General features: G+C 41.1%; 1 protein-coding gene across 3 annotated transcripts; it reads left to right on the forward strand.

Annotated features, from left to right (window-relative positions):
• Positions 1 to 1514: 1514 nt before the first annotated feature.
• On the forward strand, positions 1515 to 16490 carry LOC145451684 (uncharacterized). 3 transcript variants are annotated; one of them, XM_080329894.1, is made up of 4 exons: positions 1515 to 1710; positions 1770 to 1960; positions 10749 to 10859; positions 13345 to 16490. In XM_080329894.1, exons 2-4 carry the CDS (start codon positions 1895 to 1897, stop codon positions 14314 to 14316), a joined length of 1149 nt encoding a protein of 382 aa, XP_080186020.1. In that variant the 5' UTR covers positions 1515 to 1710; positions 1770 to 1894; the 3' UTR covers positions 14317 to 16490. The 3 variants fall into 3 exon arrangements, with proteins under 3 accessions (XP_080186020.1, XP_080186021.1, XP_080186022.1); XM_080329895.1 differs by having other exon boundaries at positions 1780 to 1960; XM_080329896.1 differs by lacking the exons at positions 1515 to 1710; positions 1770 to 1960 and adding an exon at positions 5723 to 6697.
• The last annotated feature ends 146 nt before the right edge of the window (positions 16491 to 16636 follow it).

Here is a 16636-nt window from a genome sequence, read left to right on the forward strand (position 1 = left end):
GACCAGAATGACCACTGACCAATACATGTTTGAAAATCTATTAGTTAGTTTATGATGTGTTTTAGAGTAGTCGGCATGCAATATTTATAGTACGCATAGCATAGGTGTAGGAAAGGATGCAGGGATGCAACCCACAAATTAGCAACTACATTGTATATAGTAGCAACGATTTTCAATTATCTGCCATTTCTCTGTATATATTTCGAGTTTTCCTTCATCGCGTGTGCGTTCTGTACGGAACTGCTTTATTTGTGGATGTTAATTTGTATAAGTGTGATAAAAAGCGTCATGGAAGTCTTATTTTATTGGGAACAACATACTTTCTTTCGAGGAAACTAGAAAGAACTGTACAAACAAAAATTCTCTGCACCCTGGAGCTTTATTTGTCTCCCACACTTAAACTATAGGGTGCGTTCCACTAAAAACGAAATGATTTTTGCCGAAACCTAATATTATTCATATCGATGTATTGTCTATGTAGGCATATATTCTATATATGCAATGTTAATCTTTGATTTGATCATCCAATATTATTATCGATTTACAGCGAATCAAGATTGCAGGACAGAGGCACATGCGACAACGACTAGTGAAAAAGGCCCTCTTGGCTTTAACTCTAGTCTACATACCATTGAGCAGTTTTCTAATCGCGGTAGCGGTACATATTGTGGTAGTCAAATAAAACCGTGTTACTTGTCAAAATCAGTTTGATGCCAATTTATCGCCATTGTGGAGTCCGTTCGCATAAAATAAACTCATGTGAGTCTGTCATCTGAGATATGGAGTGAGCAATGAAATGTCTCTCAGGAAACAGGAAATCACAGGACACGCAAACAGTGTAATTAAATAATTCGCAGTCACGTTATCGGTCGTCAATCACGCGCCTCGTCGTTCTTGAATCAGTCAGCCCACCGGACACAAAATTGCATGTGAGAACATCGTTCTAATATCCTACATATATATGAGACCTGCCTTGATAGAGATTACTATTTCTTCAAGTATATAGTTTAGTGAGACCAGAGTCTTTCAGATACTGATATGTAGATACCACACGTAAGAAACGATATATTCCTTCGTTCCCTTCGCTTCGGCGTAATGACGGTCATGGTTACAGCTGCAGATTGATTACATTTATACATGGATATTGGATACGTGTTTAACATGCAAGCATAAATCGTACACACGGGTATGAGCAATGAGCAGAATAATTAAAAAATGCTTTTCCATATGACATATCTTGCAAATCGAAACCGTATTGCAATCATCTTAGGAAGCAGGACTTCAGTTAGTAGAACTGTTTGTGTGAAATAGTTGTGCAAATGTTACGTGAATTAACTCGGTAAATGATATAAACAATGTATGTTGTGGCAGGTTTAGCTCAGAGGCTAAAGCTCCTCTTTCTGGGACGGAAACTGTAAACTCGCTCGCTCTTCTCTCTTTATTATCCCGCTCGGCTTGACGTGTCCTCATTTTTTATCACTCACTCTACCGCGCTAAGCGCAATCGAACGCTTCGCATTCGCGGTCGCCCTCAGGTTCGCGTAGGGCTTGCCAATAGCACAGCTGTTTCGTAGCTTGATTGTGTGCGCGACTCCATGGTGTCAAATACGATCTCGCGGTAAAGAGGCCATGGATTTGTGGTACTATACCGCACATTTGTGTGGTGAGATAGATCGCCACGTTTGACTTAGCCTATCACAGACGCTTGCAAGTACGTCTCGTCAATTGTGATATGAATTTTTTATAACATCAGTAATCCCTTTCTTCGATACGTATACAGCGCGTGAGAATTAGCTCATCGATAGCTAAGCAATTTCATTGTATTGCTACGGATGCCTACAGAAGAGAACAGGAATATATTACCAATACAGCCCATACCACTGTAATCCAAGAGAATGGGGAATTCAGCGGGTGCATACGAGAGGTCTGACCATCACAAGCTGGCGAGTCTCGAGAAAGAGGTTAGAACTTTTGACTTTGAAGGTGGTGCGTTGAACTGTCGACAGACTTCGCAATTTATTCACGAAGCGGTCCTATCTCTAAATCAGTGCTTGGAGCTCGTTTTGTGGATTTATCAGTTTTCTTTATAACCTGAATAGTGCATGTTATCTCATACACATATTACATCCTATTATGACTTAGCATTACGAATACATCCTGTCAAGGCCTTCAGCGCGTAGAATCGCCTAGTAGTAATTATGATATAAGTCTTGAAGATAGTGATTAATTTCCTGTTGTGCAGCACCGAGTGTGTGGTACGAGGAGGATATGTACTGAAAATCAGCCAAGCCGGTGGCATTACTCAACAATAAATAGATGAATTGCTTAACAGGAAGTAACTCGTGTATCATGATCTGGTACGTTTATGGTACTCGTAAAAAGACGGCATTCGCTGTGGCCTCTGAATAGACATGTCTCTTCATGTTTCTGCCATTAAGCTAATCATAATCAAGAGGAAATTTGTCTTGCTATCACTGTGAGCATCTCTCATTTGAGGAATGGTGATTTCAAGTAATACACAGATATATGTATACTCACAGTCACAGTGGTCTGAGGCGGTTCTACATAACCGGCGAGAACCGAATGAATTCGATCACTAAATATATCGTTTCACAGTATCAATTTACTTGCTTTGTAAAGACATGAAACCGTGGACTACTTTGTGCGTATTTGTAATGGAAAACGGATTGTCATGAAGAGCATTGCATTGCATCTACACACGCTGGATTCATCTCCTTTTATGTAGCGGCAGTAGGCCAGTTGATTTATAATATACTGTGTCAATCGTCACGGCTTCCTGTTGAGATATGTACCAGGCTGGTTTGAATCATCTCGCGTAACTGTGTGTTTCGTATGTATGATGTAGAATCCGTGAGATGACTTGATACCAACATCACATTACGTGCACGCCCGCCCGAATCCCAATTTGAAGCACGTTGGACTTTTCGATTAAATTTGTAATGATTGGTGATTGATGCTGTGAATAGAGGGGCGAATTTTGTATCGACCCTGGAAGCTTGTGGCCTTGATAAGATATCGGTCACCGGAATACTCCATTAATCGATCGATATGCAGCTAGCATAGACTCGTATATTTGTCGGGAATATACGATGCTTCAAATGACATTGGGATATTAGTGGAGGATCTACTGGTCGAACCGGTGCGTTAGTTTGCCTTTCTTGAAGCGTGATTGTAATTTAGTGTGGGTCTCCAATGGTGACGGCGAACTGACGGAAACTTGCCACCGTAATAACTATTATGTTATAAAATCATTGAAATTATTAATTGTAATAACTTGGCTTCTACTGGTTACAATTGAGCAAAATAATGTGTGCGGCGCAGCGTATTTGGGAATTCAATCTAATTTGGAGGTTTTCTGAACGGTCCTAAAGAAAGAGAGAATCTTTATTTGCCAATCGGTACAAATCAATAACTTAAATAACAAAACCGTAATCAGGCGCATTATGGTGTACACTGTACTGTATTGATATAAGCATTAAGCAAGGGATCGGGAGCATCTTACTACAGAAGACGTTACGTCCAAAACTTTAGATTTACTAACAAAAATACACATGTTCACTGTACACAGCATCCTGAAAAATGTTTAGAAATTTAATGAACAAAATAAGGTCCACGGTCATTTGGCCATTGTAAACACGATTTACCGGTAGCTTGACTAATACTGCAGATTAGGTGGTACGCATCGAACAACACACTAGCGACAGCTGGCTTTAGCGAACCGCTATCAAATCTCAGTCACCGTTAACGAACTTGGTGTACCTGACATCGGCCGTTGGAAACTGCCTAGCACAGTTGTATTGCAACTCCGTCTAACAACCGTACCAAATCGAAAACCTTTTTCCGGCACATCAAACAGTCACCCTCGAGAGAATAGTCAGTGTACCGTCGAGTATATTGTGTTTCCGATAAGGTTTTGCAGCCATGGGAAAAGCACCTGAATCCCACGGCAGATGTCCGAGACGTTGTGTATGCTCGACGGGTTTCTGCGATCGATTTTCTGTGCGGATTGGGCGGTGGCGATTTGAGCGCTCAATTTCCGAATTCACAACAGACGCCTATAGCGGCATTCGCACGTTATGTAGCTGATGTCTGTCTTTGTGCGGGTGTTCTGCAGGGATTTGTGAGCGTATAGCTGCAATTGTTGCCTGTGTTTAGTTAACGCAAACAAAGACAGCTGGTTCTTACAAGTGATTAGGATGTATTGTTTCGTTTGTATGCGCGAAAGGGCTAAATAGGATGGTGAAACGAAATTTGGCGTGTTTGCATCAAGTCCAAATTCCGGGATTCTGTCGAATCGTACTATGAGAGGTCGGGGAATTTCCTCTTCTGGTCAAATACTATCGGTATGAATTTCGAAGGTATCATGGTTTCGCCGGAGGCATACTTGGACAACTAGATTATTCTTAATCGAACCTAATTTTGAAGTGTTTCTTTCCTCTAATTCTAATTCTAATCTAATTTGCTGAATGTTTCCATGTTTTAATTGTAAATATCATAAAATTTCTGGCTTTCCTGAAAAGGCTACCGGAGAACTGTATAGTGCGAAACGTGTTAAGCTTGTTGAACAGGCATTTGTCACTCACGTGATTATCAGCATGAACTCGTATTCGATATGAACTGAACTTGGTTGAAATCTGAAGTTTTTACGAATTCACTAATTCTAATTCTAATAAAACTGCGTAGGTATAATTTTAATTTTAATCAGTACGAAAAAAACTGTGCACCTATTGTTCTAATTCTAGTCTAAATTGAACAAAAATGTGTAGCTTAATTGTAATTCTAATCTAATTTGAAAAGCTGAAATTTTTTTAGTTGTTCAATTCACGGTCGGGAGACTAATTCGCTTAGCGGAATCTCGAACTGTGTTTTCATTCAAGTAAAAATACGCACACTCTAACATGAGCATGATAATTTATGCTGAGTGGTGTCTGAAAAATGTGTTATATTCCTGACTTTTCTCATATTTATAACCCGACCGGCTGTCCAGACGCGAGCATAAATTTTGCGTAACGTCACACGCAGGGGTACAGGATTTCGAAAGCGCTTCGTGAGATCGATTGAAATTGAAACTATAGATTTATTGACAGCCGATGGTGAGTAAGAGTGGGCTCGTTATGAAACCGGGCCCTGATATATCGCGAGTATTGATGCACTTGCATTGCGCTACATGCGACAGCACAGGCGTCTGTGAATTGTGATGTGTTAATCCAAGCCCAGAGCCTTACTTGAAGTAGTAGAAAATTCTAGTTCTCTTATCATACAAATTAGGGAGAAATGCCGGCAATCAAATTCTAATCTAGTTTATGAAATGTTTTTTTATGCTCTAATTCTAATTTTAATCGAATTTCTGGTTTTCCTGAAAATGCTACAGGGGAACTCTATAGTGCGAATCAAGTATTTGCCATTCGCGTGCTTATGACACTGAACTCTGATTTGATATCAACTGAACTCTATACAAAGTTTTGCGAATTAAGTATTTCTGATTCTAATCTAATTTGAAAGAACTGTGTAGCCACAACGCTAATTGTAATCTAATATTAATAAAGCTGTGTAGCTAAAATTCTAATTCTAGTCTCCTTCGGGGAAAACTGTAGCTATACTATTAATTCTAATGCACTCCGTCCTAAGGATTATGCCTGACTAGTTTCCTTATGCCATGGTGTTAACATCTTTAATGCCTGCTACTTGATAACTTCGCTGTCCTTGTTATAAAATCGGTAGTTATGGCGTACTTACGTCATAAAAATCAATTCTTGGATAAAATTCTTTCGCGTTCAATTTGCCGTGTATATTAATTCAAGGCCAAGGGGTTATACCAGTGTGGTTTTCAATATATATGTGATGCTCGCATATTTCATGTTACGTCCTACAGATCTTGATAACTTCGTTGTCATATCTGTAAATCGGTAGGTACGGTGTACTTGTGTCAGAAAAATCAATTCTGGGATAAATTCTCGTGTGCTGAAATTGAGATTGAATCGGAAGTATTATTGTGAATAATTTATTCGATAATATCAAGTTACTTGTTTGTTATGACTACCCACATCCTCTACAGACCGATGTCTACAAGTCTACGACGATGTATGTTATTCAGAACATTGAAACTACCTTTAAACACAGTTTTAAGATGATGGGAATGACACTTAAATCGTCGTGTGATTTCATCAAGGGCCCCTATGGCAGATCTCGCAAAAATATTTATTGGATCCGCGTATACATTGGGTCGTGTTACAACTCGTTTCTGTAACTTGTCATAAGGTCCATTGGGAAATTAATATGCGCATGTCGGTCTGGCATAACGTAAAATATTAATCTCGTTACATTTCGACATCGATTCATTAACAAAGCGAGTATATTGCTGTGGCCTGTTGGCTTTGTTACGCTTTGAGGTAACTTGTACGCGGTTTGATGCCACTGTGTTTCGCGATATCTCGCGCAAGTCTCCGCTGTCTTTGTAACCAAAATAATGATGACGTCGGTGATGCTACTATATTGCAAGACGCTGACTTTGTCCCAAGATTCGCAGCGGTTACTCTATAAGAGTGGAGGTCGAATGCTTCATCCACCATTTTGTGAGATTTCAGCTAGTCTTGATAACTATTATAATTTGAACTCAAATCGCTGCGAAGGATATACAAATGGGCTTGGACGATACGGAAAACGTGGCTAATAAACAGGTAAATGTGCGTTTCGTGATTTAAGAAATATAAATGCATACATCAGTCCAGCTAGCTTAATGTGGTAAAAGGAACTATTACACCGCAATACCGTGGCTGTTTCAGATCAGCTCAGATATTCCACTGGATGCATTCGATTAGTGTTTTATTTCGTTCATTTATTTTGTATTATTAACAAAGGAAAGTATAATTATCTAAAGCACTGGATTCGCGATAATGAGCGTTTACTGCCTGTTATTGAATTCGATGAAATTATCAATTGCTCGGGTGTAATGATTTCTCTAGTGTCCCATTAATATAGTGAAAAGACTCCAATCTGTTTGTGCCATTAGCGCAGAGCGTGAGCCATGAAATAGATATCATACGTCCGTTGCGAAGCAATTATGTTTATACGATTGAATAATATATTCGTATTGATATATACCCGAACTTTTTCGGCAGACACTCGTCAGGGGTAATCGTTAGCAACTAGCAGAGAATATCATCATCAGAGAATATCATCATCATATATATAATATGAATGGATATGTTATTCAATTGTTTATTGAAGTTTTGTGCCTCTAATAAGCTTTTAAAGTATGCATGTTTATCCCTGCGATCTCGTATTGACCAACAATCCATAGAAAGCGTGAAAATATTTTCCAAAAGTTTGCAATGAATCATTCGTTCGATCATTCAACTCGATTGATACGTTTTACGTTTCGTTCCCCAATCAATACTGTCGCATCGTCCTTCCAACCCGACTTCAAATATGGTAGGGTCTTTCGGGGGATTAATTATATGATGTGATAAATTGAGGGTGTATTAAGCGAAAACAACAGTGTACTTCGAATCAGCGATGCAAATTATCAAACACAGTAGTATTGAATAGTGTATTCATATTGAAATAAACCGGAATATTTTCGTTGACAGAGTCGTCAGCGGTATTCGTCAACAACTAGTAGAGAATTGGAAACTCAGTAGTAGTGTTGTAAACAGAAAGTTAGTGTTACCCGAGCATCACTTCAGTGGCTAAAGGATGTGATGTGTTCAATTGCAATATCCTCAATTCCAGCGGGACGAAATCGCTATTGACTCAGTTTTCGAATGACTCGCTGTACCGTCACGGCAAAGTGTTTGTGTTGACTGCTCATCACGCGCGAGATATATTTACGAAGTCTAGTTGATGCGACACGAGTTGTAAACGGTTTCAATCGAAATCGCGACAAAAGACTTGTGTTATTGTTCGCCTCCCTATGGGCTGTGTCGTCACAAGTACTACCATATGCGCTGTAATCAACAAAGACCGTATTTTCACTGATTACTAGAATATCAAATGATGCATATCTGAAGGCAGGACAAGATAATTATGCTACAGTGTTAAAAATACTGTCTTTGTCATCAAAACTTGTCGGTGACCGCAGTTCTTAGCTCATTTTTTGTCAAATTTTCCTTACCTCTCCGCGTTGCAAGAATCGTTTTGGTGGTTTGTTTTCGGGGTTTCACCTGGTTGCGATACCGAATCGCCAGCATCTAAAATCGCAAGGCTAAAAATCAGCCTGTCAAATATTGGTAATGTTTTGATTTCGACGCTGTCGCTTTATTCGGGAATTTCCCTTACGGTCAAATCAAACAAAGACCTTCATTGCCACGAAACAAAGTGTCCGGCGTGTACCTATATTGTTCTGCAAACGTAATCGGTATGAAATCGCAGATACCGCACTCTTGCGGGCCTATAATAAGTATATTGATCTCGCATATACCTGTGATTAATATGGATTTTCGTAAATTACTGTACCAGCCGTTCCAGGCACTTGGATAATCGTAAGTCAACAGCGATTGTTCCCTTGATCTCACAGAAGCAAAATATGAACATTTCTAGTTTTCTACCGAGATTCTGTTCATGTGTGTGATGGTAATGATAATTACCCTAATCCTTGGCAATTGCAGCCTGTTTGCCATTCGTCGTAGGGCATATTGCCCATTACTTAAACGATTTTATGCTGTACTGAAGAAGAACTGGAATTTGTATCGGGATCGGTACTACTGTATTTACCTTGCACAAATGTACGGCTCAATTTATGTACTGTCCACTCCATTGGCTAGCGGTTAAACCTCTCCGGACACGGTTTTATCCATAGTCCGTTCAAATTTGTGTAGGATCTTTCCTGCTCACAGCACGTGAAGTCCGGACGGGTAATTATCAAAATATACAAACGGTATGTATGTTCCTCAGCCAGTATTATAGAAACACCGCCATAGCTCCAAAGAAAAGAACACGTCATTATTGTATATTATTAGCAGTTGAGATACTCTACTGCTATTTTACCACACTCGTTTGATTATTATAGTGCAAGGAAGGCGCAGTCTTTAACAACATGGAAACGCGCGCGTATTTCCATTTCGGTTCAGGTCATATGTGTAAACACTAAACAGTTCTCCGATTTCAACACGCGCGTAATATTTTGCCGTTTGGTTGACAAAACCGTTATTAACTAGCGCTAATCGGATATGAATGACGTTTTCGTTTTGGTGGAGAATAATATGCTTCCATCCTGTGTACCGTCAAGCAACTGGGTAGGCGTACGCTTAAAAACCACGCGCGGGCACGAACTCAGGCGCGCTATCACGAAATAGGAAGTTGACTCTTCACTTCACGGCTGATGAGGCTCTCTGACGCGGGCCGCTCGCTTTGCTGCCGTAGATGTGCGTGGATGTTTCCGGCCGCGCATAATAATTCCGCACAGCGTTGTGTCATGCTTTAAGTCTGACGGGACTAACACTGTTTTATACGCACAAAACATGCGCCCTGTATTGTTGTCGAGGAATACGGCTTACGATGCACACTAGCGATTTACGCCTATACAGCATATCAGACGCATGCAGCTGAATGCTACTGTTTGATGCATCGCTATTGCTGTATAATAAAGCTAATGAATATGCAATGCTGGCGTCCAACAGTAGCGATTCTTATACTGTTTTTTGTGCATACGCAAAACTATGTACTGTACATTGTACGCGACTGCAGTCAGCACATTCAGTACAGTACATTGCGAACCACATTCATAACAGCAATCGAGCATATGCTTTTGAATCCACGACGCTGTGGCAACTGACTTCTATTGAGTGCATATGAGACAGGCCTGGACAACTAGACAATTGTTATAAATTAGACTAGAGCGAAATGCGGGTAATCTAATATTAATTCTAGTCTGATTTTCGGTTTTCCTACAAGTGCTCCATGAGAACTGTATAGTGCGAAACGAGTCGAGCGTGGTTTATATACATTTGCCATTCTCGTGCTTATGAGATCGAACCTTGATTTGCTATGAACCGAGCTTTATTTTTATTTAATTTCTTTCCAAGTAGGAATATAATTCTACTCCTGGATTTTGACAATTTGGTATTCTAATTGTGATGTAATTTGGCACAAAACTGTGTAGCTATAATTCTAGCTGTCCGACTGTGGTGTGTGGTACCGATCCATACGTATCACCTTTGTACTCGGCCGTTCCATTCGTGCGTTACATTCAATACACTTACGCCTATGAATGACCTGAATTATTTACGAGATTGGCGGGGCTTGTGCGACGCATAAAATCCGTCGCGTACCGCGACACGCAGTTCCGTTGCTCGCAGACGGATCGATAAAAGCGGAAAGCGGCGGAATGCGCCGCGCGCGAGAGTATTTATGGGTGCAATTGTGACGAACTTATGAAAAATAGTCCCTGTATCGTGGTAATTGAATATATTTTCCAAAATTCCAATTTGGTAGTGTCATTTTGCATTAGTTTGAAAGATACGTCTTGTAATTTCGAAATTTTACTCGCATTATTTTTGACATGTCTTGAAAATAGTTACTTTTACCTGTGTCATTGAGTATAGAGATTTACTGCGTTACTCCTGCTTGACTGTTAACGCTGACTATATCGACATCTTCTTCTGTTCTGTATTGTGGATTCCACATGAAACACCCAGTGCAGAGATTGATGTGTTAGCGATATGTGCAGTAAACACGATGTTTATGTTAGGTATAAAGTTCGTAACAATAACGGTAGTCCCTTGTTCTCAGCTTCCATTCCTCCACGTAACGCAGCACCCGAGGAAAAAGCGAAATTTCATGTTACACCCGACGGCTTGGAAGCGCTTGTTCGAGTCGAGAAGGCGCGGATCGAGGATGAAGGTATGATTGATCGATCAGGATCTCGGCAGTATGTTGATTGCATGCACAGGACGTGCGTGATTAGCACAATGCTACGCCACTACCGAAGGCTCTCATGTTGCGTAACGAACTCTGCCGCGCGCATTGCCAAGCCAGGGCACTCCTATTAGCAGTTTGGTAGTCTGAAATTCGACAGGGGTGGGTGCCATTGGGGTGCAAAAGACTTGTAAAGCCTTGCAAGGCTATTTCTCTACCTTCCTTGTCCAGCGGCATATTCACATCATGAACTCGTGGTATGCATATGCGCAGATCGTGTGTATGTTTATCATGAGTCGGTGTGTATGCCGCAAGAACAAAAATATAAAGCATCCTATTCGTGGTGAGACATTCACTTGTCAGTTAAACCGCGAGGATTGACACGGATTCACGCATACGCCAGTAACACTCATATGTATCGTACAGTCGTGAACGCATAGATACGTCGAATTCGCCATCGTTGTTGCTAGTGTAGAAGTATACGTACCAGTATATAGCGATTTCCAGGTAAGTATTAGGCCTATATTCGCATAAAACACTGCAGGCCCATGGGAGCTCGAAGATGACTAAACCTTACATCATATCCTTTTGGGGAAAATGGTCTAAATTTTAACTCAAATATAAGTAAAAATACCGTCGTGAATTTACACCACAGTACAGTTCGAACTAGCAATTTTGAAGTACCGTAAGTAATAAGAGTATTATCGGACTGAAAACTGTTAATTAGTAGTAGCAGTGTCAAATTATAGCTACTGGAGTATGTAGTGTATTAGGAGAAAAATCTAGTCGACAGTCCCGGTAAAGCAGCAGTACTGACCAGTTACCAACTATGGATAAACGTCTGCGTTATCGAACGATCGATTCTTGCTGGTTAGCATTTCTCGCGCGGTGGCCGTGATGGCGTGAGATACTGGCGTACTTTGGTTCTTGTCGCGAAAGTGCTGATTTCGGCCGTTTTCAATGCCATGCGAGGACGCTGCGAGCTTGTTATTGCAGTGTATGCTGAAGTGTAACAGAATGCTGACCGAACTGCAATGGAACACTGTATACAATCAAATTCGCTACCATGTACAATATTCAATATGAATATATTATTTAATTGTGTGCTGAAGTCCAGTATCTCCAAGAGTATCTTCATTAAATAACAATATTGTATATTTGTTCATCAGAAGTTTGTTCGGAATACTGCTATGACAGCGAACGAATTTCTTATAGTTATGCAACCTCGATTGCAGTCCACATCGAAGTATAAGTTTAATAATAATATCATCAAAACACCACAAGACTGCGATATTATGGGTGTATAGTAGTCGCGATGTTCATGAGAAATAGCCTATATGTATCACTGTACTTCTGTACTTGAAGTAGTTTGAAATGTCTTGCAAATCACTTCTTCGACTTGTACTTATGTATTAACGCATACTACTATAACCATCTTCTGATCGCAAGACAATCAATGTCATGCCTTATTACGACATTCCTGCGGTTGAACCAAATATGAAATTTGATAACCCTGTGAAAATCACTGTCAAGTCATGGGAGTTTAGCGGTAGATTTCCCCGATACGGCATTCAACACGCGACGACTTAGTCACTCAGTCACCACATTCTTATTTTGCGCAAGATGATAAGTTATCGAACGCAACGGTCGCGACATCCGACCGCCGTAATAGCATACGTATGATATGCATTTCGAAACGCGTAATGGTGTGATTTCGTGGACAGCGGTCATTCCTACGCGCAGTCATTCCGCGCCGTACGTCACAGTGGTAACGCGGATTGTGTCTTCCTGCCGTCGGCTTACCCTCGCTGACCTCTGTGTTACTCAGTTGATTAGATGCGAAATAGCTTCTCTCTATCCTGTTGAGATGCTATGCTGTGATAGCATTGTTTGTGGCATGTGTTTGTAGAGCTTCTTGAGTGTACAGAGCTTCAATATACAATTGAACAATATATTCGTATTGAAATGAGCCCGAAGATTTTTGGGTGACAGTAAGGTCAGGTGTTAGCTAATCGTCTGCAACTAGTAGAGAATTGGAAAGAATATTTGTAATTGATGATGCGATTGTTGATATACAATGTTGTTTCCAATTCCCGTCCAGCTGCTGACGATAAGCCCACCCCTATTTCAATGTGAATGAATAATTCAATTGAATATGATTGTGTTGACAATGCGTGTTGAATAGTGTCCGAGTGATGGCCCTTCGGATATATTACTCGATATCAATTGTAAAAATCATTTTGCAAACGCATATCAGTTGCGAAACGATTTGTGTCATCTCAACCGCAAAAAAATGCCACCCATCGACGTAAGCTACTTTTTGAAACAACTTGCATTTTGTAACTTTACTTGAAACACTTGAAATAAGTTTGAAATATCATTGAAATCGCTGCTTCTACTGGAGCTGCAAGGCTGTATACTATGACCGCTTCTGTTCATACTCCCTGTAACGACCCTACTTCATTTCCAGATCAACCCATCCGACGCTGACAGCGAAAAACTCTCGAACGGCGAACCATCCGGGTGCTACAAACACGACTGCGGCCCCGCCGAAAAACCGCCTTCATGCTTCGTAATCAACACAAAGGGCCCGGCCTCGTGTACAGCCCCAGTGGTACCCCACCGCCTCCAGCCAGCTCCAGAGATCAACGAATCATTCCAGAGACTATCCACAGACGATAGTAAACAAATCGAAGCGTTTTCCGCTACGCAATCTTACACAGGGCTGAATAATAACAACGTGGAAAAAGTCAACGAACGTAGAATTCCTAGCTACCATGAAGCCGTCAAGCACCGCGATCCCGCACCAAAAATCAACCCGCCGCCTGCGAAAAAATTCGTAATCCAAGCGTCCACTTCTGAATTGCTAAGATGCCTGGGCGAGTACGTGTGCTCAAAATGCAAGTACGCGTCGCCTTTAGAAGCTAGCGACGTAATATCCTGGCTGCGTGGAGTGGACAGGTCTTTACTTGCCCAAGGCTGGCAAGATATTAGCTTCATCATGCCTTCAAGCGTGGTGTTCGTGTTTATGCTATGCCGGGACGCTTTGAGTGAAAACTTAATGTCTGCGTACGAAGTGCAGACTACAGTGCTGACTTGCTTATACTTGAGTTATTCGTACATGGGTAACGAGATATCCTACCCGTTGCGGCCGTTTTTGGTTGAAAGCAGTCGGAACGCGTTTTGGGGCCGTTGCTGCAAAATCATGAACAAGTCTTCTGGTAAAATGCTGCGTATCAACAGGGACGCGCAGTATTTCACGTCTGTGTTTCGGGAGCTTAAGTCGTACGGGGTGGACCAGCGACAGCCTATCGTGAAGCCCCAGTCCCTGTCCAGACATGTTCATCATTCCAGAGCGCGGGATTCGGACTATATGCAGCATCAGAACCATTCCGGGCGGTCCGCGGGGGTCAAAGTCGCTATGACAGCCGGCGGGTATTGAATCGTGTACTCGGAGGTGGTCAATGACGGAATGCTACTTTTTCCTGATCATTTTCAGCGTTTCAGGCAAAATTGGTCCTAAAATACTTCTACTTTTACTTTTTACTTATTAGGATTCGATACTTCTACTTCTACTTGTATTTGAGTAGATTTTTCTTCTACGTGTGTACCGACCATGACTATTTTGAGCACCTCTGCGTGTAACTTGCATCACAAAACGCGACTTCAACAACCACGCCTCGATAAACAATCATTATCATGACACAAGAATATCCAACATTGACGATTATGACGCGACAAAGACGAAAACATACCGTCGCTTTTCTGCTATGAATAAATGCCGATGGGTAGCGTGTATATATTTATTAAAATCTGTGTATTTTGTGCAAAAGCGCCGCGTAATATAGAATGAAATGCTGTGATGTTACTTTTTCTTGCATTATCGTCTGATATGATCCCACATTTGTGATCAGCTGCTGTCCAACGTGTTTTGGGACATGACTATAGATTGCAATGCTAACAACTTACGTTAAAGCCTATCGCGTTTTCGGCTGACATATATATCTCCAATATCTATATTTGGCATCCCTGGGGTTCATCGATTCCCTGCGTCACTATAGTCAAAATGTCAGTTCGTAGTCGAATCCACTGTGATATCAACATTCGTGCGGTGACATAGTGTCGATATTCGGACACGAACTTGCTGTGATATCATAATGCGTACTCTGAGATGTCGTCAGAGAAAACGACTTTGATGGCAATCATTGTTCGTGCGTGTCACGATTAATTGCCTCTTCAACCAAAATTACGTGTATTTTTTTGTTTCTTCGCCAGAAATTACCAAAGCGTAGTATATCCGTGTTGAAAAGTTTCAAGTTCGTGTATACTGAGCAGCGCGATGCTATAATATTCGTCCAGTTGCTGATTTACACGATTTCAATCATAAGGTAAATAGGTCCCGGCATTGGTAAAATCAACAAATTGACTCGATCCATATTTCATGGGTTTTTGCGTGTACTTTCCATAACCTGTGCGCTTTACACTGTTATACTTTTGTTACTATATTGAAGTACTACCCCTCGACGCAGCGTTTGAATGAATATCTCTTGCAGTCTTGCCACCGTGAAAACACGATATCATTTCTTCAACGCGCATCTCATGTTTTATGAAGCGACTATTTCAAAATCTCAGGATCACACACCCCGTATTGCGAAACCCATCACTTATTCATCCTGCCTTTTCTTATGATTGTAATCAATCGATATAGTTGGTAATAGCCTGTTAAAATCCAGGTACGATATGTTCCATGATGCTTTTTTCATGTGTGTAATTGCGCTGAAATGATTCCTTCACCCATAACGTAGTTAGGCGTTAAAGTACCCATGGTTAAATGGAGTCCATGTATTCTAGGGTTATAGAAACCCGGATTTGGCGCGTATCATATCCGAATCCGGGAAGTTCCCGACATGAGAAGGCACATAACAACCAGCACTGTGAATTTTCGCGGACATAGACTTCACAAGCTATAAGCTACTTTGATTCAACAGCGACGATATGCAGTATGAATTCGTGTCCTAGACCCTATTTCTTCGAATCAATGAGCTACAGCGTCGACCAACGTAGCTGTAACGACGCACTCATTGAACCTCAGTAAACGAGTATTGCTATCACGGCGCTGCCTTCATGACTTGATCCGCTTGCGTCATATCCGCTCGACTATTGCGCCAACCGCCATCAATGACTACCAGCCTATTGAGGCTATCACGCTTTTTGAATCATATCCCATGTCCTCACACGAGAGTCTTACTAATTTTCACTCCCCTGCCTGTTTAAGATTGTCTTTCATGCACGCGGGTATGTATCGGGATATGCAGTTTTCTATATCCTTGACACGTTATACATATGCTGCTGGTTTAGGGATATCTAGAATCTAGGCATCCCTGTGTTGATTGTATGCAATATTGCTTCTGAGAGCGTCGTCTTGTTTACTTTGCGTTCCATACTGTAAATATTATTATTTTAACCGAGACTCTATGATCAAACGATTGCTTATTTCTTCAACTTCCTGACGCACATTTTCAGTTGTTATTTATATTATTGTCGTTCCTCGTCGAAAGTATTTATACACCGAATTACTGACATTCGACTGTCTCTAATATGATTCCTTCAAGTTGATAGACTTGTGTGTTTTGCGTGACCGAGACCGGCGGTTCCCTCGGGGCCGTGATACGGTTATGTGGGGGTTACGAGAGTGTACTAGACGTTGACAGAAATCAATATCGATGCTAATTAATTAAGCCAGGATGCAATGCAAGACAGTA

This window comes from Botryllus schlosseri, chromosome 12 (assembly GCF_051294905.1).
Source record: "Botryllus schlosseri isolate E-star chromosome 12, Bs_hap1, whole genome shotgun sequence".
In the NCBI taxonomy this organism is placed as follows: Eukaryota; Metazoa; Chordata; class Ascidiacea; order Stolidobranchia; family Styelidae; genus Botryllus; species Botryllus schlosseri.